General features: G+C 36.0%; 1 protein-coding gene across 4 annotated transcripts in view; it reads left to right on the forward strand.

Annotated features, from left to right (window-relative positions):
- Positions 1-26,866, forward strand: part of LOC117413677 (contactin-4-like) — a 153,034-nt gene that overhangs the window by 55,670 nt on the left and 70,498 nt on the right. For all 4 annotated transcript variants that reach the window (XM_058988690.1, XM_058988688.1, XM_058988691.1 and 1 more), the window contains exons 4-5: positions 4,597-4,772; positions 21,056-21,151. In XM_058988690.1, coding sequence (XP_058844673.1) covers positions 4,597-4,772; positions 21,056-21,151 — 272 coding nt within the window. The remainder of the gene's footprint in view (positions 1-4,596; positions 4,773-21,055; positions 21,152-26,866) is intronic.

Genomic DNA, 26,866 nt, shown 5'->3' on the forward strand with positions numbered 1-26,866 from the left:
CAATAATTTACTTGAATGATAACATTTCCTCCACTGTATTGAAACGGTTGCATTCATAGAACATGTATCTATGTAAGTCTCACTGCTTCATTCAACCCAGCTCTGTCAAACACAGAATCCCCAAATCAATCTCTCAGTCTCTTTGCTGATTTATCCTCCTACTCAGAGAAAACATCAAATCTTGAGTCTCTACTTACTGCTGGTAAATCTTTAGTCTATCGAACTGTAACCAGCATTTTTACTTCTCTGACCCCCAACAAGGTATAATAGCCCTTCTTCTTGTCTTCCAAAACATATAACAACAATAGCATTACACATTTCCTGTCCGGTTCATGGATATCTCTGTATTCTGTACTATTATGCATCCTCAAGCCTTTCACACCCACTTATCAGAAATGAGGAATACTCATTTTTACATCATGATGTACTGTTTTCTTCTTACTCTGTTCCCCTGTAGTCAGATACTGTGTCTATACAGTGTGCATCACAGGGTTGTAAATGACCGATCCTGAATGGTCCAGCAGATAAACCACTTATATCACTCAGGTGTGGATGGCCTGATGACACCTGAATGACAAATGTCACAAGTTTGTTGTGTCAGGCCATCCTCACCCATGTAATAAAACAATAGGCAATGTGAAAAAGCAAAACAAAGACTACAGACTAAACCTTAAAGGCAAAGTAGCTTTTTATCCAGGGGCAGAATGTTGATTGTGACATTCCACAGGTAACCAACGGCAACAGGTTACAAATATGACGAGAGAGAGAGAGAGAGAGAGAGAGAGAGAGAGAGAGAGAGAGAGAGAGAGAGAGAGAGAGAGAGAGAGCCTGACTGCGGGGTTTCCCCTGCCTTTCTAGAAATTATAAATTTCCATTGGGGTACGTAACCTTTTGACTACAAATATATATATATATATATATATATATATATATATATATATATATATATATATATTAGTGGCAGAGTAGGGGGAGGGGTCAGGTGAAGCATCTGCCTCAAATTTGTTTTGATTTGGCCCTGCATAAAGGCAGGGGAAACCCCGCAGTCAGGGCTGCTGTTTTGGAAGGCAGCTTACAGCAGAGTGCAGCGGTGAGGAGACCCGTCTGGTCGTAACTAAGTGAAGGCACCATGTTTTGTGTAACCTGTGGTCATCTTATTGTTGTGACTGGAAAACGGCTTAGCCATCCAGCAGTGTTAGTTAAGGATTAATAATAAAACAAATAAAGTTCAGTTTAGCACTCCAGGTGGGAGTTAGGTTGTTGTTTTGTTTGTTATTTGTTATTTTGTAAATAAAAGTGTGCACCTACGCACTGAAAAATTAAAAGTTCCTGTGTTGGGTCTAGTAATTAGTGCAAAACGAACCCGAGAGCCAAAGGCTCGTTCACAATATATATATTAGGGCTATTCCGATTAACAGATTAATTGGACCGATTAATCAACTAAAGAGTTGATCACAGATTCATTTTTTTACAATTTAATCGTGCAGAATTTTATTATCCGTGGCAGTTCAATCATAAGTGAGCAGAGGTAGGACATAAACAGGTATTATCTGCCTCAGCTGAAGGTCTTGAGTAAGTTTAACCAATGGGAGAGTCAAAGATCTGGCCCTTGTTATGCAGGTGTCCAATCATGAGTGAGCAGAAGCGGGACATAAACCTGAAGGTATTCTCCGTTTCATTTGAAGGTCTTGGGAGTTTAACCAATGAGAATGTCAAAGATCTGCCCTGGTTTTGCAGCTGTCCACTCATTAGTGAGCAGAGGCGGGACATCTTTACCTCCTGTGTGTGGGATACATTGATTGCAGGAAATTGTATTGCTGCACGCATTGTGTACATTTTAAAAATTCTAATCATTCACTTTTCCACCAGCCTTGTCTACCTTGTTCATTGTTCATCTTCCCTTAGGCTCTGCTTATCAACCTTATAAATGCACCTATTCTCTTTGCACTCCTCATAAATCCTTGCCTTTTGATTCTGTTTGTGTTTTATTTCTATTTGTATATGTACTTCTGATATGAACACTGCCAGGGGGCTTCATTTCTTGCATTGATCACTGCACACTGAGGTGTCCTGGTTTTCTCAGATGCAGCTAGTTCAATGCAAAAAAAAAATCTAATTCCTCCGAAGGCCTTTGCCTAGTTAGATATCCAGTACTTACCAAGACACATATGCCTAACTGCTTAAGTATTCTGAAGTTGACTATAATGCCCAAGGCATCTATATTATTTTAACACATGAAACATATGTCTGTCCTGCACTCACTGTCTCTTGATACCTGACCTATAAACCAACTGTACAAGTGTTAAAGGGGCTCAAGAATTTGATGAAGGGTTTGCAAAGTATGGATGTCATGTACAGTGTTACAGAAAGCTGCCATGTAGGCATCATCAATTATACTGGTCATCCTGAAAAATGTATAATAACAGAAATAGGAAATAAAACAACATGTCCCTAATAAAACTCTTAATGGTCAAACTATTTTTTTTTTTTTTAAATCCAAGATCCTGCTTAGTCATCTGTTTTGAAGCTTTTCGGATGTATTGAAAATGGAAATGTACAGCTATGGCCAAAGTTTTGCATCACCTAGAATTTTAGGATTGAGACATATTTTTGTTTTTTTTAACTATATGAACATAATTTAAATCTTTTATTTAACATCGAGTAATCAAAGAAACTACAAAATGGTATTGCAAAAGTATACCAGAAGCCATAATAGTAGTACAGTATTTCATGTCAGATTTCAGAGTGCCACATTTGTCATTTTTTGTCAGTTCTTTGTTAAGTATATGGAAAACTACAAAGCAGTATGCAATTCAATATGTTAACATTATTCAGCAGGTTTCATTCGACTTTCTGAAGCAAAATTAATTAATTCTATAGGGTGATGCAAAACTTTTGGCCATAGCTGTATTGTCTTGGTGTGTGATGTAAATTGCCATAATTACAGGTTCACAACTCTAAAAAGCCATTTCAATATTTACTAGTCATTGATTTTCCTGCTGTCTAAAATGAGGCTGTTAAGTATGTAGTGTAAAAGAATCTTATGCCATCATAAATGATTAATACTTGCCACTGATTACATCTAATATCAATAATAATTGTGTTGTCTGGTGTAGAATACATAACTGTATAGCACAAGGAAGAACGGTTTGTTTTAATTACTGCTTTATAATGATTAAACCAAATTATTATGCAGAATGACGAGACGAGTCACAAGAATGATGGCATTAAACTTGGCAGCATTCCTAGGAAGCTGAGTGTCGTCTACAGCATGTTATGTTGGGCATTCATTTTAATCACTGCAGTAATAAATGTGAAGATTCAACTTTGAAGGGCAGATTCAGGGGCTATGCCTTGCAGGCTTAAGTCTTCCCTTGATTAATCATTTACTATCATAATTGTTGCAGCCTGGAGTCCATTTTCTGTGCAAGGTTAGGTTTTTTTTTTGTTTTAGTTTTTTTTTGTAGCACTTGATTTTGGTGGTTTCAAAGAACTCAAGGGCAGGGAAAATGAAAATAGCAGGCAGGCCTGTGTAGTGACCTGCCTTAAGTGTCTAGTCTTAATCTTCTACTCAAGTAGGTCACTGGCCTTGATTGTAAGGAAAGCTTTTATATTTTAGGAAGAAGGGCAAACAGGTAGTTTTAACCTTTGGGACTCTAAGGTAAGCCAGCAGTATTTTTAATTCTGCTGAATTTCTAACACAAATCCAATAAGAACTATTGTACAAAAAAGAAAGCAAAAAAATAACGACAGCTTTGTCTGAAAGAAGTAATTAAAATAAAAACTTCCAAACTAGATGCACAGGTATGATATCTCTACATTTCCCCTAGAAGTTTTATAAGTATTCCTTCATCAATAGTGGTGACTGTAAGGGTTCGGCACTAGTGATTAGGCAAAACAACAGGAAATCAGGTAGCCGTTGAAATAACCATGCTCTTAAGCACTTTGATTTAACAAAAATCAATCAAAACAAATTAATTTTTAAAAAATAATAATACACAGCCCCACTTTTGGACGCAACACCCTGCTGCTGCCGCCGCTCCTTCCTCCAACCCAGTCTCTACAGGACTGAACTTACAGGCCAGGTGCAGCCTTTTTTATGTACTCACCTGCATCATTGAAACTAAATTGAATAACTCATTCATTCATTGGCCCACCAAACAAGGCCCACATTTTACTCCACATTCTCACTTGGAAAACAAGGCTAAAATTAACCCTTTCCTGGGTTCAGATACCACACACATTTAACACAATTAAACATTTACACAAAAAGTAAACACATTTAAATATGAAAATAAATATACTGTTATTTATGTAGTTGGCGGAATAATATAGATTTATACTGTAGAATATGGCAATGAGTGAAAACAAGTACCGGTACATTTTATAAAAACAAGTGCAGCGTTTTCACCCCCTCACAGTGACATTAAAAATTACCTATGGAATTATAGAATTTATTTAGCAATATCTGGACATTTCCAATTGTATACACTGGTGAAAAGCATTATCAATCAAGTAGTATGTGTCATTCACACAGTACCTTTGGGTCATTTCGATCCATTCTTATTTATTACTATTTCTATTTGTGCCCTCTAGGTGGAAATTAAATGGAACAGTCATTGACCCCGGAATGGATTACCGCTATAGTCTGGTTGGAGGCCACTTGCACATCAGTAATCTGAATAAAGACCAAGACGTTGGAACATTCCAGTGTGTGGCATCAAATACTGTTGGAACCATTGTCAGCAAAGAAGCCGTACTTCAGTTTGCATGTGAGTAATCATAAGTCCTGTTTACTTGCAACAGGGAGTTCTGTATAAGGAAACGTGTAAGAAATAGATAAAAGCATTTATTTTTGTGTAATCTCATTTTTTAATTTTGTTCCATCACATACAGCAATATGTTTCAGGTGTATCACAAGTAGAAAGCTGTACCTATCCATTAGCGGCTCATACTGAGCTATGCTGTTTCCCTATGGAATCTGTAGATGATGACATTATGTAAACGCTGTTTCCCTGAAGAAGCCTCTGTGACAGTAGTCTGTCTACGTTGCATCATTTTGATGATGTAAAATGAAACTCACCTTGTCAGTCAGATTGTGAAGATAATAAAGATGGACAGAAATTGATTCAATACTGTACAGTATTGCAAAGATAGTCGAAGCTCTTTTTGTTTCAAAGTATGCAGGTGAAGAAGAAAATGGCATTGACTCCAGTATTGATCCATCTAACTTTGAGCTCATTTCCTGGAGTTAGACGGCCGAACTGGAACCTGTATTGTTTTGTCTTGTCTGTGACCCTCTGGAGAACTAAGGCCCTATTTATTCGGCTTCAGGGTATAGTTAGCAGGTAGTTAATTGGTTATAGTAATATTAATGTTCTGTATTTTATAGTTATAGGCCCCAGCAAACCTGTAACGCTAGGGCCAAAAGCTTTTACCCCAGATTTTGATGACAAATATCGAAGCAAAACTGGCACAAACTGCCTGCTATTTAATGTGATTTTGGTGTCATGCTTTGCCCTGTCCTTTTCATCTGCATTAGTGCCAGTGGTCAGCAAAACTTTTGGGGTGTGGGCTCATTTACATTCAAGGATAACCTAATATTAACTACTCACTGGGAGACAACTCACAGCACAGGCTAGCCAGCAAGGTACTTTAATTTGTATTACCTTACATCGCAGTGCCCAAAGGCTCTGAAAAACGATTAAATGAATCGCACCTCCGTGTGTTTTTTTACCCAGCGATGGGATTGCCACCCATGATTAATTGCATGTACTGTTAACACAGACTTTCACAAGCACAGGTCTACATAAAGCACTTATTTTACATTGAAAAAAAATGCTGTATTTTCTGTTTGCACTCTAATGCACTCAAGTGCATTTGTATTTTACAGTCTGACTGGGAAGGTTTATAAATAGCATTTGGATTTCTTATGGGGAAAATAGTATCTGCAAAACAGCAGTAAATGTATTATTATTATAATTCAAGTAACTGATTTAAGTGTGCAACCTGATTTAGTAAATGTTTATTTATTTAATTATTTTTTTTATTTTTTTAAAATATACTTCAAGTGCTAGTAAACAAAAGTTATCATGTGCATTTTGACTCGGTTGGTAATAAACTGAATTAAACATAAAATGTAGTAAAGGTTAGCTGTTTATAATGTACCATTATTGATTTTTAGGACAGCTTCAGTACTTTTCTTTTGCCACTACACCCCCCTTACCTGCATTATAACTGTTAGTGCTGATCTAAAAAGAATCTGAAAAATATAAAAAAACTATTTTTCTTTAATAATATAATGCCCAGTTTTCATACCTGTGTCAAGTCATTTTTTTCAACATCATTAATATTTTTAAGTGCACCTTTGTGTGTTTGGTTTGAAATATATACGCAGATATTCAAAAGACCGACAGCAAAATAATGTGCATATTCAAATTAAAAAACACGTTGGACTTAATTATATCCAGAAATTATGAAGGTGTAGGCCTATGTAAAAAAAAAAAAAATTACAACTCTTTATTTTTCACAGCAGCATTAAAGTTAATGAAGCCGTGTTTCAAATCAAATTTCCCATATAAATCGTAAATGAGCTCTATATTGTAAAGGTTGGATATTTGTATTTTTAAAATAATTAATGTTTATTATAATTAAACACTTCAGTTGCATATGCAAATAATTGTTCAATGAATGTAAATATCTCTAAATACTGCATTAACAAGTAGTGCTATGGAAATAAAGAGCAGTGTTTCCTTCAATAAGATCACAGCTATCGTTTCAGTTGTTCCTGATTTGTTAGCAGTGTTTTTTCTAATACTCCACGATTGAAGAGGTTGGTGGAAAAATGTACTAAACTGCTATAAAAATCCGCAAGAACATAATTCTGTCCCAGAGTAAGTAGCGGGGTTCCGAAAGATATAGCGTTACATGTCCTCAACTTTTTAAATAAAGTACCAACAGCATTAACGATCCATGATGTGGTACAAAACAGAAAAGCCAGAGCACTTCTTGTTATGCGTTTTTTTTTTTTTTTAATCGCTCTTCCTGCAATGGTTTAGAGGACAGATCTCAAACAGGTACATTATTTAAACAGTTACAGCAACATGTGGACGTGAAACACTATAATATCCTATAGCTCAGTCCAACTTCAACTTGAATACATACAGTAGTTAGTTGAGGTGTATCCCTGTGTTTTATTTGCCCTTTCGGTCAACTGGAATTCTGACTGCCTTAAATCTAGTTTTGCATTTTAATATCAAGTCTGTGTCATAACTATACTTGTTATTAGACTTCTTGATGGCATCTTTCTTAACAAGATAATGCCGCATTTTATTTGTTAAAGATGAACATATAAAATATTAAATCAAAGACGGTTCACAGTTAGATTTCAGGGCCGTGCAGCTGCAGTAAAACACTGCCAATTTTTAGGTTTGATGTAGTCTTTTTATGAGATTAATATGTGGATAGTGAATGCAAGGTGAGCTTGCTTCTATTCCTTCCACTGTATAGGCTTGTAAATTGCAATATTGACAGTTTTGACAAATGACTCCTAAAAGTTAAACTCCAATATCTGTTCTGTTATTGGCAGTGGCACATTTCTCATTAGCAGTTTGTTTTCTCTAGGTCACTGGGACACCCAAACCCTTTATAGTAATGAACAGATTCCTGGGGAAAATTTAATAACTTCAAAATCCAATATGTCAAATTGATTGGTACCGTCAATTGCTGTGCTGTCTGAATTGACCAGTGTTCCGTTTTTGCAGCATGCCAAGAGCATACATTCATGCCGTAGCAATTAATAATGGATACTTTGTATAACTCTTGACATTGCTTAATACACTTTGCAAGCTGATTAAATAAGATATTCTTCATCATAGATTAATGGAAATTGTTTAATGGTCAGGTGCTGTCTTGAAATTACATTTGCATTGCATCATTTTTTTTTAAGATAGTGTAATACAAAATGAGGATTTTTTATTTTTGAAATTGGAACACAATGGACCCAGTTTGCACCAGTGCATTTTTTATTTTTAAAAAATGGCAAGTCATTCAGTCAAGCCAGGCATCCAAGTGACTAAAATTGCTAGGGTGTGTTGACAAATTCAATGCAAATCAATCACAATATGAAAAGCATAATATCTGTTTTTGTAATGATTGGAGGCACAATAGCAAGTGTGCAAGTTGATTAAAAAGTAATGTTTCTCATTGATCACACAACTGTTTCTCATACAGTGGCACTCAGAGAATGCTTTTGTAAACATCAGCCTATATTAAAGAAAGCCATTCCCTAAGAAATATATATACATATATAGTATTCTGAACAGTTGTGTGTGACTGGGTTTTTGTTAAACTTTCTTTGATTTATTACATCTATTTTTCTTGTTGGGCTGAGTGGCAATGCTATGACATTTAGAAAAATAAATTAAAAGTAATTGATGAAAAAATACAACACCCCAAGAGAGTTCATTATGGTGTAAATGTAGCTCTTTATCTCTTAAACTAAATTCCTTTGGGGTTGTGGTTATTGTGGGGGGGGATGCACTGACGGATGCTTCAAGGAATTTGACACTCTTGCTGGGAGGATCTCCATATTTAATTTTTCCCACACCAATTGCCAAGTCCACATGTTTATAAAAGAGTAATTTTTTTTTGCATTTTAGTAAAAGGTGAAATTGAAAATGTATTTAAAAAATCAGTTGTGCATTCTCTCTGCCCTGTGGATTGTAAAGGTTGTGAATGATGCTGTATCACAACTCATGTATCTTATTGAGTGTAGATTGATGCAGGGCTTTTCCATGTAATGCAAATTAAAGCTGAGCAATACAATAATAAAATGCTTTTAATGATTGCACTTCAGGGGTCTGACCTGGTAATCCCAATTCAACTGTAATACTAGAGAAAAGGGGGGAAAGGCAAACTTACTGCTCAACAGTGAAGAATTTTCATGTTATTCCCATTACAGTAATAAACCAGATAATGTTGCTTCTATTGAAACTTTGCTATTAGTTGCTAAGGAACTAGCTATAATTGCTACTAACAATATATTGTTGAGGCCCATTATTGCTCTGATGAACATTCAGTAACGCACTTAACGATAATTAATTGCTCAATGTGGTGGATTTTTCTAAGTCATTATTAGTGGAATCATTCATCTTTTTTATCACATTCACCCGTTATCATAAATAATTGCTGGGGTATAGATTTTGCTGGTTGGTGTTAGGTTTACTTTATGTATGTTGCTGAGTCACACCTAAATATCCACCTCTTAACAAGTTGTGCATAAAAAAAAAAATGCTGCCACTATCTGCATGCTGTGTTAAATGCCAAATTGGTGGCTTTGGTGTGGTCATAGTTAGCTTTGAATGTAGTGTAAGCAAGAAATGGGTTTGCTTGAGGGTTTAGAATAGTGAGCTCCTGTCCTGTTGAACTTTCAGTTTTACAAGTATTAGGGTTCCTCTTTGCCACACATAGTAGCAGTGTGTGAAATAGAGTATTTATCCATACATTTATAACACTGTGACAGGATAAAATGGACTTCACTCCTGTAGACTGTAAAGCAAACAGTCTACAGCAAGATGATAAGGGACCTATCATACAGTTTTGTTATGTTAATGAAGGGCATTCATTATTGTCAAGTAGTTTTACAAGCACACAACATATATATCTGTGTTGCTGTCACAAATGTTTGGGTGTAAAATGTAGCAATTAGAGAGTTTCACTGCATTGTTTTTGGTAAATATCCTTATGCCAATAAAGCAATCCCATTTATAACTTTGAACTACACACTAAATTAAGCTGAGCAAATTCATTTAATTGAAACATGCACAAGTAAGTGAATCTTTATTTTTGATATGTGTTGAATTGTACATTACCATTGAAATTATTTTATAAAGATGTTCTTAAAATGTGCTTTTTCCACAGTTGAGACCATTTGTTTTTGGTTCAGCCAGGCCTGAAACTTCATGTTCTTCATCCAAATCAGCATGTCTACTTGTAGGGATTTTATTGTTGGTAATTTTTATAGTTACTGTATATCTGTAACTGTAAACAAGATTGCTACCGGTACTTTAAATTCTGTGAGGCAGCACAGTGATTTTGAATATGTGACAAGGTTCTAACTGTCCATATCTATCCAGTATATGGACAGCTGGAACCTTGAACGACCAATCACATTGCTTGTTTCACGTTCCATTGCCAGACCTGGATTATAAATAAATACAGTAATCTGTCACGTATCTGCCTGTCAAATATCCACCCTAACCGTTTATCCGTGATCAATCTCTTCAGCAACGTTAGTTTATTATTGAACAGAGAAGATTAGTTCAGATAGTAGATCCTACCAAAGTTTTCGTACACTGTGTTGTATGTACTCCATGCGCAACTATTGCTGGTAGTGTCACGTGAGCTGTTCAGTGTGTTGATATGTAAATAAATCATCTTCTCATGCGGGGCGTATCAACTTCAACCTCGATCTCCTGCCTGTCGCTCAGCAGCGAATACATGCACCCATACGGCAGACGGCTACTCTGTCACAAGCATTAATATCCTGTATTTTTATAAAAAAAATAGGGATTTAAGAGAGCTCCCTAATAAAAGCTGAATCTCAAAACAATAATTGTGTGAATATAGTAATTGTTACAGCTGTGTATAATGGTATTTAAAACATGAATAATTTATCCGCCTTTTTACATATCCTCCCTTACTCCGGTCCCACCACCTTGACATACGCGACAGATTACGGTGTGTGTGTGTGTGTATATATATATATATATATAAGCCATTACAACGCAGCTGTATTTAAAAGCCCTCCTACATTCAAGCCTGTTTGCTGTGACATCTCACAAGATTGTAGGTTGCACACCACTACAACCTTTATGTTTTGTGTGTAAAAATGGCTTTTTCTCTTCAAATAAAAAAATACTTTGAAAGGACTTTTATGTGAAGCTTGACCCTCAAGGTTGTCTCGGCGCATGGCAGCTCTCCAGGTCTCTTCACATAGTGGTTTTCTTATGGTGGACTTATTGTTTATGATGGACGTTACACTTTTGAGAAGAGTAGTTTCCGTCTGATTTGGCATCACCTTTCTTAAGATGGATGTGAGGAGCACACTTTCTTATAGGTACATCATTACAATGACCTAGACTGGCAAAGCCATCATAATTGTTTGTAGATAAATACATCCCATCAATAATGTTTGAATGACCATGGAATTATCTCTTCATTAAGCAGCAGTCTGAATGCTTCTTATGCTACAGCAGCTAGCAGGAAAGCTGCTTATGTATTCCACAGGTGTCTGTATAATGATCCAGACTTCATTGCCAAACAGAAGGGTGGATGGATATGACATTTTGAATAGGCTAATCCATATGTGTCTCTTCCCCTCCAATGTGATCTAAATCCTAAATTCCCCTCGAGCAAAATTCAATGCAACCATCATAATAGATAGAGAATGTAGAAGAAGTAAAAAAATGTATTTCAACAAAAATAAAAATATGTTATGTCATTATTATTATTAGGTAATTTAGACTTTGACTTGCCTCATGACACAATATGATATATTATTATTATAGTTATTATTATTATTTGACACTTTACAGGCTAAACAAGACCAATGTGGAATCTGTTGCTTTTTTTCATCCATGTTTTCTTCGGTTACAAATATGGCTGTAGTTAATGTCCATGTGTGAATGATTACTAATTATACATTTATTTTGAAATGCACAAAATATATAATTTATCACTGCAGGTGTGAACCTTTTTAATTGACAATTGGTAAAAACAAAACAAAACAAAAAAACAGGTTTGCATGGTAGAACAGGTCAACTTTTGCTATCTGTACTGCCCCCTCTCTGACATATACAGAAAAAATGTATTGTTCCCTCTAGACCATTGTTTTTGCAGCTTGTAGTAATTGCAATACGCACAGATGGAGGTTCTTAATCTCACTGGTTGCTGAAAACCACAGGGTTTCCCCACAATTAGAGTAGAAGACCTTTCGCTGAAGACAAATGTGTGAATCTCCTTGGTTTTCCATGCATCACACTAGCATTTATTTACCCAGATGTTGTATGTGTTTTAAATAAAGCAACACATTTATTTCTATAATGAAGTGTAAATAACCAATGGTTGTATTTGTATAACTCTGAAGGAAGCTTGGCTTGCTTGCATTTCGTTGCAGTTGTTTTTAGTTCTTGTTCACACATACTGTAATAAGAGAAGAAAAGTAAATAGTTTACACTGTACATTGTATAATCATATTAAGGATATTAAATATAAGATTCCTCTACCACTTTCTTATAGTTATTGAATGCTCTGCTCCTGGCTATTTAGGTTCCTTGCATTTATCTCTTTCTTTGCACCTTTCTCCACCTTGGGGAGGAACCAAGTCTAATAAATACCCCGCTATAGTTCCAGGTATACCACAGGGGGGATTTAAATTTGCATTCTCAGGGTTATTAATCTCATATGCTGTGATCGGGACCTTGCTATACTCCCTGCAATCCTGGCCTATGGCGTACCTGAGCCAGTGACCTTGTAGTGTAAGTGCTGGAATCAGCCTTATATTGAGTCCTATTCACAAAACATGAAGGACTGTGACTTTAAGGAAGACACTTTATAAACACAGTCGCCGCCACTTTATCAGGACGCCTCGGGGTGTGTAAAAATATCCTGAATAAGCGTATGTCCTCATTAAACGAGAGACATTTGAGAGGACCCTAGTCACAGTATCCTTTGTCTTGTTTATACAGTATTCACTTGAATATCATTTTCTGTTTTAGTTCTCACATACTGGTAACTTTTTAAAACCCTTGTAGCCTCAACAGCTCTCAAACGTGTCTTCTCCTTAAGTGATATCATAATGTGTATTTGGAGAAAATACAATCAATCGCTATTTAGCTTGAGAGGCTGCTGAACAGAACGTAAAATAAACAGCTTTCAGAAACCAAACTGGAAAGTCAGCCCAGACAAAAAGTATTCCTGTCTGCAAGTTAAATCAGTTCTACAACGATCTAGAACAGCCACCTCACTTCAACCTGCCGCTTACTTTTTCGCCGTTGGAATTTTAGACCCGAATAGCCATCCAATAAAATAAATTAAAATAAATTATTGGATGGGACAAATAACATGATAACGAACATGCTGCATGTATTGCCTTTATTAAAGTATGCCAGATGCCCTTGGGTAAATGAGTTTTGGGGCTGTTTCTAATCGATTTCCACATCTGTATAACTTGGCAAACCTTTGCCTTAACTTCCAACCAATTCAGTGGATGCAGAACGTGCAGTCTGAATGTATGGGCAAGTCAACTGCAGGGGGATGCTGCATGCTTGCCTTTAACAAATGACAGCACACTGTTTTAGATAAGGAAGCAAGTACCACTATTTATAGGCTTTATAGTGTTTTGAAATACTGTCTGCTTAGGTTTACTTAATGTTTAAACAGGTCAGCAAAATCCTAATTTTATTCTGCAACCTACCCATGAAAAATACGTCAATCTGCCGTGATTTAAGTAGATCCCTAAATATAAATGGTTATCTTGGACAACAGATACTGTATTAAAGGATATACACATTCTGAAATATATAACTGTTAGTGCTGGCTGATGTAAATGACCTTTAAAGTATGTGGTGCAGCATTATAAAGAGGGATTAAGGGATTAAGTGGGTGTGGCTTGTGGGTCCTTCTGTTGCTGTGTCCAAACATCAGTTAATATCAACCTGGATTTCTGAGAAGTAATCTTCAACAGATTTGTATTCTGTTTCCTGATCTATAGTTTGCTTAGTTTATCAACGGGCCAATTTACTTTCTTGGTTTAACCATCCGTTGCTTAATCATTCTCATAAAAGCCCACAGTTGCTGTAGTTGTTGGCTTTAGAAACACTTACATTTTAGCCATTGCTGATTTTAGTCATTTACATTGGTGTTAAAATAGAAGGATGTTTAGCAAGGCTAAAATATGTAGACTATCAGTATAAAAGAGATAGGAGGCTTGTCTCACTGCTGAAACCTCTAGTTGTAAATATTTGCATTCCTCCTATGAAACAAACACTCACGTTCTTCATTTTACACTGTTGTTTCTTCCTGATTAAAAAATGCTCAATCTGAATTTATCCTCACTGCTGCAACCAGTAGTGGTTGTTACTGATGAAGCAAACTTGTCCAATGCGATTTTTCCACCTCCCCCTTGGAAGCACGAGCCAATGCAGCCCTCCCTGTGGGTTCCCAGCCAAGATTTTCAACTTGGTACAAGTGGGATTCAAACCCTGCTTGCAGGACTCAACCTGCACACAACATGCAATGCCACTGGGGCATTCCAGTTCTCATTGTCTGGTCCCTCTAAAGAGAGAAGTGGACATGTTGAGTGCTTTCCAGAATATATTAAAACCCCTTTAGGCTGTCTTGACCAGCATATACACAATGATACAGTGAATCTATTGTCACAAGCTTATGTCCTGATTTTTTCACTGCTTCAGAACCCAGCTGCTTGGCTTAGCCATCACAGAAATGCAATATCTCTACCTTACCCACAGTAAGACACTAAGCTGAACAGATGGCACCTACATCAAGGAGATGGGCAATTCTAATTTAGCATCAAAGACCTGTTTGTCCTTAATGGCTGTTAGAAATGATGAAAAAGAAGTAAAATGCTGTAATCTACACCGCCTGATGCCTCTCTTCTGTAGAGCTGGCCACTCTTTCTTGTATTCACGTGTAGTATTGTTAAGATGGTCAGGTTGATACACCAGCAGTAGTTTAATTTTAATGTTTCTGAGGTCTCTGTGCTCTCTTTATGTGTGCTTTATTTTTCTATTTTTATTTGTGATCCTATCACTTCAGCGCACTGTCCGTGTGACTTTGTTAGTCATTCGAACCAGTAGGTGGATATAATTAATCTGCAGAATATGCCCGTCCCCCTCAATCGTAAGTGGCAAAATGACAAAAAGAGGGTAGAAACGTTTAGAACTTGAGTTGAAATTGCCTTTACAGAATGCAAAATATATTAGAAATTTGACAGTGTCAGTACATAAACACGAAATCTGTTTTGTATGGATGTATAACAAACCCTGAACCCTGTCCTATCAATCAAAGGTTTACAAAGAAAAAAAATGAATCTAAGCTGTGTGAACATCTTACTGGACATCAGGACCATCTTCATTTTGCCTGGTAGGAATGATCATGACATTAATAATAATAATAATAATAATAATAATAATAATAATAATAATAATAATAACAAATCAATTCCCATTATATATAGGTAACAGATTAATGCACTTACCCATCACATGCAAATTTCAGATTCGGTCATCAGTTTTCTGATACAAAGCCCATCTCTTCAATGTTACAATTTATTTGATTATCCACCACAGCCTTTTTTTTTTTTTTTAAATCTATGATCTTCATTTGCAAGTGAACTGTGACATTAGGGCCGTATCGAGCACTATATTCTGCAATTTTGAATACTGACTTTGGATGCTGTTTTAATTCTGGAAACTGTGTTTTTTTAATCTTTTTATAAATTGCATTGTCTTTTATGTTTTACGCAGTTCTGTCCATGGGCAACATTTTGATTTCATTTTGCTGTTGGGTCGCTAATGGGGAATTTTACATACTGCTACAATATGCATCGGATTTCAAAGTATGTACTGTATTACACGTGTAGTCTCTTTTGGCAAGTGAAATTTTCAGAATCATATCGTTCTGAATTAAAATACTTCTGTTGAAAATATAGTACTGTACCAACAACGCCAACTACAGTACATCTAAATGCAAGCCTTCTTATTTTAAAACACAGTCCTTTCAGCTATACATTTCTGACATTGTACCTTTTAGTGTTCCCTGGAAAACAGACAAGGGTTGGATCAGGCCAAAATGAAATAATCAGATATGCTTCACACTCCTTTAACCGTCACTGAAGTTAAAATTGTATAAGGTCGGATATGTGAGTGCTGACTGTGATAATAATAACACAACTGTATACTGCTCGAAGCATTATATAAACTTACAGGAGAAATAATGCAACAATTAATTCAAACTGTGAGTTTCTTTTTAAGCTTTTTAAAGATTTGATTCACTATCAAAAGCATTTTTCTCATAGCTCAAATGTATAATAAATGCTCAGTGAAAAAGTAGTTGGTCTACTACATTTTGATATTGTGGGAATGTAGATGAAAAGCTGCAGTAAATAGCATTGACTGTGCATATCTTTTATGATGAAGTTGAATTTGTTCAAGGACTGTCTTTGCATGGCTGGTTGTTGATAGCACTAGGGTCATAAACTTGTTGGCAAAGCTATAATTCACAGTGGTAGAGAAAGCCATTATTATTGTTGTATGTTTTGTAATAAAATGGTATACAAACCTTCAAAACATGTTAACAGGTAATGTCAAAAGGTAATATGCCTTTTACTGGATATTTCACAGAACGGACTGGTTCTTTAATCACCTAATAATCAATTCTACAACATGTTATTTCATGTCCAGGTTGCAGACACACACTGCATTCAGCATGGGCACCAAAATGTGACCAGAAGAAAAAGTTTAATAATGACTACGCCAACAGCAAAAGAGCAATTATCTTGAGAAAAAAAACAATCCCAACTAAAGGGATATGTTTTTACTGTTACATTTTTTTTCCCACAGACTACAGAATAACTTAATTTTTGCGATTTTGTTTTCTTTAAAAAATATATATTATTTGGCTTGGCTGTCTACTCAAAGGACATTCAGATGTTCACAGTGAGTCCCTTGGAGTTTCACGCTACACTGGGTGTAAAAATATCTATCACACCTAAAATGAATCTATCCTGTTATCCCTGAGTCCTTAGGAAAATGCAATTTCTTATCTATGCTTTCCTTACAGCTGTTTTAATGCATACAATCCTTGCTCTTAGCTCAGGAGACACACACAAGGCGGCAGATGCGATTACCACGACCTCATGGATGCTGAAGATATCAGAAGCACTGTTTGAAAAAGCTTACTTTTGAAGTAAATAGCACTGCTATCACTTGGAATGTACAGCCACTTGGATTATACACAAAAACAAGTCCCTGTAGATTTTGTTTTTTAATTTTCCAGATTTGTTCTTGTCAAAAACCTTATGTCATTAAATTGGCAGGGGGGCTACAACAAGAATGTTGTCTTTGACAAAAGCAAATCAGGTTTCTGTAGCTACAGCTGACAAACTAAAGATGAAACACTACTTCAAGGAGGGAACATACTTCTATGAGGGGGACAAATATATAATCTGAAATGGACTCACTCATATCCAGTATGTGTGATCTTTATAAAACTGATCTGGTGGATGTTGGTGGCCCATGTTGGGAACTAGGTGCCCAGTGTCCACATCACCTTACAATTGCAACTGTTGCTCCTTCTATGTACTGTACCAACTAAAAAAAAATAATTGTACACCATGTTTTAATTTTAACATTTTAGCAGCCCAAAATGAAAACATGATGTTTATTTTTACTACAATAAAACCAATGTTTTGACCTTTTTAAAAACTACAAAAGTTCTATTTGGATACCTTTTTTATGTTTAGCTTTTTTCCCCAGAAGCTTAAACTATAGAATAATATGAAATCTACCCAAGTAGACTTAAAATATAAACACAATGAAATATTCAAAACAGTGAATTGTATACCATATCCTAACTGTAAATTATCAAATCATAAAATAACAAGTGTACTGGCATTATTGGCACTTTCGTACTGGATGGCAAATACAAAAACTCTGATGGTGCAGCATGAACACATCAGTATGAGTATTGTTGCCACTTGAGTTGAGAGTTTATCACTGAAGTGTGTACACATTGCTGCCCTGGTAACACCTAATAAGCGGAGACTAATGCAAGAATCAGTTTTTGCCCAAATAGGGCTAAGGACTCTAAAACGGCAATTAGGAAAAGTGTGTTGTCAGGGTTAAAAGGAAATGTATTTATTTTAAAAAATAATTAAGTACCATAGCCAATATGGTATTTATTAGCTGACCTTATAATGCACCTTCATAAATTAGTGAGCCATTTAAGGTCTTTCTTGAAGCAGAAACTAATGAGCAATCTTGTTTCAAATAGGGCGATCACCAGAGCTGCTGATTTGGCATTGATTTCCACTAAAATGAAAAGTCTTCCTGTGCCACTGATGGAGGTGAAAGAGCAATATGTATGATATTGCAGAGCAAGAGTAATTCATTAGTCATATATTCTGTGTCACACAGACCTAATTAGTTAAAGATGAAGAATTAAACAGTGTTTTGCAGTCCTCTTTTTCTTAAAATATGACTGAGCTGTGTGCTGTAATAGTGTGAGGGATAGGGCTTCACAGAACTATACTTTTTGTAAGGATTAAAATATATTAATAAATGTGTGTGGGGCAGCTGTGTTGCTTGGCTGAGCAGGCACTTAGCGGTACCTCATTCTGACCTTGGATTTAGCACCAGTTTTACACAAAGGCAGAATTACACACATTATAGGCCAACACCAAAAAGGTAGCATGCACGGCTTAGGAAGGAATTTTGCTGGAACAGACTGAGGGTAAAAGTGCTATCTAATTTATCTTAGCTACCTCTTTCTTCCCCCTTTTCATTTCTAATAAACACCCGGCTCCTTGATTCTAAGTCAAATCTAATGTATCTTTTCTCATCCCTTATCTTTCTTTTCTGCTGTGATGTGTGTTATTTCTTGTCATCTAGTCTCTTGTTGCCAACTCTTACAGAGCATTGCAAAGTACAACATTAAAATACATTTGTATACTTCCTACCCGAGACAGCTTTGAACAGGCATCGATGGACTGTGCCATATACATGGTTTTTGAGGGGTGTTAATGAGGACGGAGGGCTGTTTCAGCTTTCTTGGTATTATTTTCCATTAATTGGCAAACCAAAGTGGTTTCAATAGGTTTCTATTTTGTTTTCATGTATTACACCACTTGTAGGGAAAGAATATTGTAAAAGCTTTAATGACTGTGGATGCAGAATCTATTAAAACTGTTCAGGTATGACTTTATGATTAAGGAAATGCTTTCTGCATACTTAAAATAATTCTAACTGTAAATAAATAATGAATTCATGTCTGAGGTGGTTTGACATTGTTTTAATGTGATATATATATAGTGTTCTCAACTGTGCAAGTAAACAGCCTAATTAATTGGAGCTTTTGTTTAATGACCTGAATTTCTTCTCTCACTGCATGGCTATTTTAACACGTACAAAACAAACAAACAAAAGAACTGTCTTTGTTACATGTATTTTGGATATTTTTCATCATGATGAAGACTCTGGGACGTAGTTCTAGATGATGAAAAGTTTTATAATTTGCAAGTTAACAATAAACACTGTAACACTGGCTATGATAGTGTTTGTAAAGATGAGTACGAAAAACAATTGAAACAGGTTTGTTATTAATCTACAATAACGTTGAAGGCTGACATGTTCTACTAACATTACAATGTTTGGTTTCACTAGTAGTTACCATACAGTACGTATCACAGGGAAACAAAAATCCTGCTACAGTAATTTTATAATTTAACATACAACCTGTGTAACTGTGTAAATGCTACCATATCAAAAACACCCAGTTATACTATATACAACTTTTACCTGAGTATACTATGTACCTTGAATATCACAGAGAACCTGTGTACTGTATAATGCTGAAAGATTCTTCATAAGAATCAGGAATTACACAAAACATGAGAACCTTGTTTTTGACACTTGCAAACTAGTAAGAGCACAACTAAATGTGCACAATCGTTTTATCAAGTTTCTACAGCACATAATAAATTATATCTTCGTTTGATTTCTCGGTGCTAGAACAAACAGAGGGACCTGCCATGCCCTCCCGTGGTGTTTGCAGCTTGTTTTTACATAATGGCTAACAAACTAAAGCTCCTTTTTGAATAATATAAGGTTAGACATACAGTACTGATTTTACTAACAGTGGCCTGATAGTCCATCTCACAAAATGTCAGTTTGAATAATACGAGTAAGTATTGAGCATTTCTGAAGATTTGCTTTTTATACATTTGTAATTAACTGTAAGATAAGGCAGAGCATGGTTTAGAAATGTAAACGAGTCCTTGTTTCAAACCTGTATAAAAGTGGCAAAAACCATTTATTTCAATCAGATTTGAACTAAAGCTCTGCTGCTGACTTAATCCTAATTACTGTAAAATTAGGAATACTGATTAGGTGGGATCATTTGCTATTCCTGAGACCGCAATTTTGATAAAAGCAAACGATTTGTCACGCTTTTGGTTTATGATCATCATTTTATGCTGTTTAGTAATTTATTCTAGGTGTCTTTAAAGTTATGTGCCTGCAGTGCTACTAATTATGCATATTTTGAGAAAGATAGAAGTCACATTTGAGCTGCTGAAGTATAACCAGTGTGATTAAGACTTTAAAGATAAGGAAGAGTAATACCTGATAATAACTTTGTATAACACTGTCTGAGGTTTAAGCTTGCTTCTCATTGTATCAACTATCCCCATCATGGATTGAGTGCACTGAGGTGTTGCGTAACTTTGAGGTTGCTTTCCTTCAGGACTAAACTACTTTTTTTAAAATGTATTTTTTTTTCTTACTTGTTCTACAATTTTGCTTAATGTGCTGTCATCTTTCTCAGAGAAATGCAATGCATCTAGACTCTTTCTCACAACTTCAACGCAACACATAACTTTAGTTTCTTTGTTCAATATGACTGTGTATTACTGTTTGAGGGAGGTGTCTTTACTGTAGGATCATTATTAAAGAATATGGTACCAGGTAGAAGAGAGTGGGAACAGAAGACTGTAACTGTGGCTGGGATCTGGGTCGTATAATTGACATTACCACTCTTGGAGTAATGGCTAGATGAAGTGGATAACATCGTGGTGATTAGCTTTTAAGTACAGGTTTTAGTGAAACACTTGCACAAACACTGGTCAGCCATACATTTTGTGCATTTCCAGAATTCTATTACACATCTAGCATGTAAGGCACCGTGAATGTTACATCTTCTATTGCCCTCGCCTGTGTTGCTATTGTAAAATACCTTCTATTCTTTTTCTTCACAGATTTAGAACACTTCAAGACGCAGACGAGAAGTACTGTTTCTGTGCGTGAAGGACAAGGAGTTGTGCTGCTGTGTGGTCCACCACCCCATTCTGGAGGTATGAAGATGTTCATTAAGGAGCCATAGGACCATGTCTCGATCTTATCACAATTTACAAACATTAATATCAACTTTAGTGTTACAATAACCACAGCGTTAAACCCAGATAAGACGCTGTCACGGATAAGATCACAGTCCTGCACCTTTTTTTTTGTGACAATGATAATTGAGGTGTTTTTTTTTATCTGTCTGGCCAGTGCAGAGTGTGGTGATTCCACACAGACGTGAAAAGTAGGTTGTCTAACCCTGTTGTCTTGGAGTAATACATTGTATTCCAGCCCTGCTGTTTCTCCACACGTGTAATTAATTATTTTATATCTATTTTATATGGACTGCATTTCTATCCAGTATTTGATTTCAAAAGCCATTTTACAGCACTATGAAATGTGAGAAGACGAGAAGCAGAGCTTTTCAGCTTTTTTTTTTTTTTTTACACCTCCTATGGTTTCTCAGCCATGAGGATTTGTGCACTTATTAACAGCTAGTAATAGCAATTTATCTTTCTCTACCAATACTAACTATCCTTTGGTGTTCTCTGCCTGTCGCCATGCAGAGCCTGCCCTAATCTGTCTCTTGAGAATGGGGTTGCTTGTCCCTTGAAGCTGCCACCATGTCACTCATGGTTCCCTAGGTGAATACTGGGGAAAAGGTATTATTGCAAATAGTGTGGTCTTGCTTTTACTACACAAACATTTAACAGCTCAATGTTTATTCTTTTTTTTGTCTAGATTATTTTGAACCTAAAACATAAACGTATAGGAAGCTTTTAAAAGGGATATCTTCCTGTAAAGTAAGACTACAGGAAGATATCCCTTCCCTGAATACCCCTGAATACAATCAAATGTACAGCCTGCTGAACTAAACTAAGCTGTCACCTGCTTGTATTAGCCAATAAATCGAAGCACTATACTGCTTTACAATGCTATAGTGGGGAGCCATAGCTACAAGACCGTGCTATTTGTGTTCCACCTTATAACGAGTATAAAAGGGCTACTGTAATGGCATTATGGAGTAAATGGGAGCCACAACATTACCGTGTTATAACCGATTCCACACTATAACAAGGCGTGTCATAACGGGTGAGCACTGTATACACATACAATTTTCAAAAAAAGAATAAAACATCCACATAGCTAAGTTAATTGGTTGTCTACCGTGCATGTACTTACTACTAGTGGCTTTCAAAGGAAAGGCTTATCTCACTGCACAAGACTCCCAAGCAGCCTAGTGTCACCCCAAAAAACTAATCGATGTGCTATCTAGTTGTAAGAAGTGTTCAGTGAGTTGTTATTAGATTTTGAAAACTGTAAATATGAAATCAGTCTGCATTTAAATCCCACTTTAATTAAAGCATGCTTGATGTTTTTTTTTTCCTGCTCTAAATGCTTGGGAATACTGTCTTAGAATTATTCTTCTATTTAGCCCTGGCTAAGCGGATCTCAAAAAATATGAATGAGATCAAATTATCCTTTTTCATTACTGTATATCTCTAGGAAACTTTATTATTATTATTATTATTATTATTATTATTATTATTATTATTATTATATTACTGTACTGAAGGAAAGTAACAGAGAACCAAATGTCAGCTACAACAATTAAAATACTGTCTTGTCAGTTCGCTGCTGATGACTACATTTATTTCAGAATGCTGTTAAACACTCATGCTACTTCAAGTCACTCTGTAACCTTTTCACAGATGTAATGTATTCATTTAATTTCCCTATGGTAGAAAATGAAGTAGGTTTACAAATGCTGGGGGAAAATGAACAATTAAAGTTGGCTGTAACACAATCTGCAGTACTTCCCCTTGTGGAATTCTTCCCACAGAAGCTTAGTGGGTTACACGTCCAATACAGACTTTACAGAAGTACAACATTTTGCATTAGGGTGGACCCTTTGCTGCTTTTTAGACACCTATTTGATATACCTTTCTGAAAAGTACTTTCTGCATCTCAGTACCTTTAATGGTGCAAAATCCAATGCCTTTCTTTGGGACCAAATCTTGAGGGTATCATTTGATGATATCAGATACCTTGCTTTCAGGGCCTGTTTTCAAAATGAAGGACCTTGTGAACAAACTTCACAAAAAGCATACAAAAGAATCAATAGTGTAGCAAATCAATTTGTACACCCCGATAATGCCAACAGCTAAGGTCACCGTATTCAGCTAGTCGTTTCCAGCAGGTCTGCATAGGTTTCCAAACAAACCACAATAGGAATGGAAAGGTGTCCAATGAGAAATTCCAATGTGGATGCAATGTCCTGTTAAAAATGTAAACTTAAAGCTAACGCCACCAGTTGTTTTTCAAAATCACTTTTCCCTGCTAAAATAATAATTCTTTATACATCAGATTCAAGAAAATGAAACAGGCTTAGTCCAAACTAAATGTCCTGCTGCCTAAAAATATGCAACACACTTTATATTGTCCTGTTATCTTGCCTTTGTTTGGCTGGAGATTTGCCTGAGGAGTAAATGATGAACTTGACATTTTTATATCAGCAATGTCTGCCTCTTCAGAATGTTAACTAAACAGGTTTGCAGAGCTAGTGTTGGCATAAATCTGGATGGGGAAACACTGACTGGATGTTTTCCAGGTCATCTGTTTGTACCTTCATCAGCAGAAAGGCAGCGAAATGTTGAAACCGATAGAGAGGCTCGTGTTTGACTGTCCTGGTGTTCATACAAAATTAGAGATTTTAGAGCTTAACAAGCTAAACCTACATTTGGCTTGCTCTGTTCTGGAGTGATTTTCAAGGCAAACCATGTAATTATTCCTAGAAATTCTATTCCCAATAAAATTGTGATTTAGAGAACAATAGGAAAACTGAGCATTAAAGCATTTTGCAAAAACAAGCTTCAAAACTTGTCATGTGAAGACAGTATGCTCAGTAGATTCTCAGTTATTTTTTTTATACTTTGGAATTACTGTGAATGTATTTTTGTCAGAGATGTGTGCAAGTCCTGTGGGTCTGAACCTAATGGAGTTGGCCAGAAATAATTACCTTCAGTTGTTAATTAAAGATTCAGGCTCTCTGTTCATTTATAACATGTACAATTTTCTTTTTTTTTCCCAAGGAACATTTAAGTCTGTTTGAAAAGTGTTCATGCCTAATTATGAAATATGTTGAATGTTATGAGGTCTCAATGACTGAAATAACAGAAAGGACAGGCTTTAAAAGTAAAATATCACTATAAAGGGCATGTCATTGTTGGCTTTTCTGATTGTTTTTCTGCTCTTGGTGACTTTCACAGTATGAACATGTCATCCCAATTCGGAAGAATACATTCCAGTGAATTGCTGATTATAAACATTGCTTTTGTCACAAATATGCTAGAATAATGTGAATTTTGATCAAGTTCTAACATATTATATATTTAATAGCAATGCCTTATAAAACAAGTGTTTAAAGGCAACGCATACAACAGGACATGAAACTGGTTATATAATACCGACCTATACTGGAATAAATCATATGGCCCACAATAGCATATAGATTAATATTAAAACATCTTTAAAGTGAAGTGTAATGCTGGATTTTGTGGTTCATGTGAAATCTTTATTATGTTAATCTATTCTTTGACATCTAATTTGTCTTAATTTGTGTTTCCCAGCTATTCACATAGTCCTTATATTTATTCACTTTCATTTTCAATGATATTTTGTACATTTCCATGTGAACGTGAAGTGCACATTGCTTCATCAACTTAATTAATACAATAGGGCCACTCATTTTCACACTCCATTGTGTCAATTTTCTTATAGAAAATATATTTCATACAGTCACATTACTGGACACTGTGGCTTATATGTATCTTACAGTATGCTGCACAAAGTACAGGTCAACCATAACAGCAAAATTGTTACTGTAGTTTTCTACCAGTATTCAGAGGCTATCACATGCTTTGGATGAGGAGGAGAGCCCTGGCCAAACGTCCTCCGATGCAGATGTTATGGCAGCATTTCATTTGCTGTATAATTATGTTAATCTATTTGCTTACTTGTGGGTGTCTCCTTTCTAAAATAATGATAACATTCCAACTGTGTTTTTTGGTTCAGTTAAGCTACAGAATACAGATGTAGAATACAAATTGACTGCACTTTCACCAGGGTTTAATCAAAGATGTTTTCAGATGGGCTTTTATAGTTTACCTGCTGGTTTGTTTGTGTGTCAGTTGTTGGGAACAGCAGTAACATTGTGTGTATTGTGTTTGCTTTATCACCTTAGTTTCATGGTACTGTATAATGAGAGAAGAGTGACTGACTTGTTCTTTCCCCACAGGGAGGAAATGCGGAGATTTCATAGTAAACTTGTAGACAGTTTCTTCGTAATGGTGCAACACTGCTGTGTTGTGTGTGGGTGTACTGTTTTGGAAATTAATTATTAAATAGAATCTCAGGTAACTAATAATATGGATGATATGCAAAATAATATGATAGATAATGAAAGACAGGAACTTCAATAAATACTCAACAGTTCTTGTTCAATTGTATATTAGTGAAGATTTTTGTACATAAAGGTCACCATGCTCTCATATATTTTTACTTTCAAATTTAAAATATATATTGTAACAACCTGGACAATTGCTTTGTTGCATGACTTGTTGTCTGTTCAGTTTGTGTCATCTGTCTTTTATGTTACATGTATTATAAGAGGACTGGGTCACGCCGTTACTTAGCATGGGAAGGGGGAGTGAGCGAATGAGTGGGGAGAATGTGTGTTGCTGTTTTCGGGGGTTGCAGAGCGTGGATGTGACTGGTTGATGAGCAGGACAGCGGTGGGAAACGACAAGAGGTTATATAAGAGGGTGCAGGAGCCTGGGGACTGGAGACAGTCCAGCGCTGAACTTGAATGAGAAACTGTGGGTGCGACTGAGCGAGCCTGTGAGCTGTGACTGGAGAGAATATGCAGTGAAAGTGCCAAGACTAAAATGTATGGTTATTATTTGGTGTCGTGAATTCCGGCCCCTGTAGTTCCAAATAAAACAAACATTTTGAGAATTCAACACCGTCTCCCTGAGAACTACTTCCTAAACTTGAAAACATTACAATATACTAAATGAACGGATCAAGCTTATTATGATAGTTTACAAAATCAGATGAAAGCTTTCAGTACAGTCAGGATAATACATAATAATTATTATCAAAATCTTGTTTGTCTCGTTACTTGTTAAAAACTGTAACTTTACTGCTATACTACTTGCAAATGTTGTAAAATGGAAGGACACACTTTGCAAGCTGCATTGGAAGCATGTCTTGGGTTCGATTCCCACACAGGGTTTATATTGCAAACTTAAAAATAAAAAAAATATATATATATACCCACCGCTTTTACAGTTGTGCTTATTTGCTTGGTGCTGGCCAAGGTTGGCCCAATTGTTTCTACTAACTTAGCTTGTGTTTTTGATGCAAGTTCGAAGAAACAATTGGGGCAACCTCGGCCCCCATCGGTTTTGCAGTTGTGCCTATTTGCTTTGTGCTGGGCAAGGTTGCCCCAATGGTTTCTTGAAACTTGGCTTGTGTTTTTGATATCTCCACTTTAAATGGCTGGACACTTTTGATAACTTGTTGTTTTTTTTCACATTTCCAATGTGTTTTTGTGTCAGATCTGGTGTCAGGCTGTCTGCTTTGCTTGTTAAATCCCATGCTAATCAGTGATGTCCTGATCCACAGTTCATTGCTGTGCACGCCCACGGGATGTGCATCGGCAT

The sequence above is a fragment of the Acipenser ruthenus genome, chromosome 16 (genome assembly GCF_902713425.1).
Source record: "Acipenser ruthenus chromosome 16, fAciRut3.2 maternal haplotype, whole genome shotgun sequence".
In the NCBI taxonomy this organism is placed as follows: Eukaryota; Metazoa; Chordata; class Actinopteri; order Acipenseriformes; family Acipenseridae; genus Acipenser; species Acipenser ruthenus.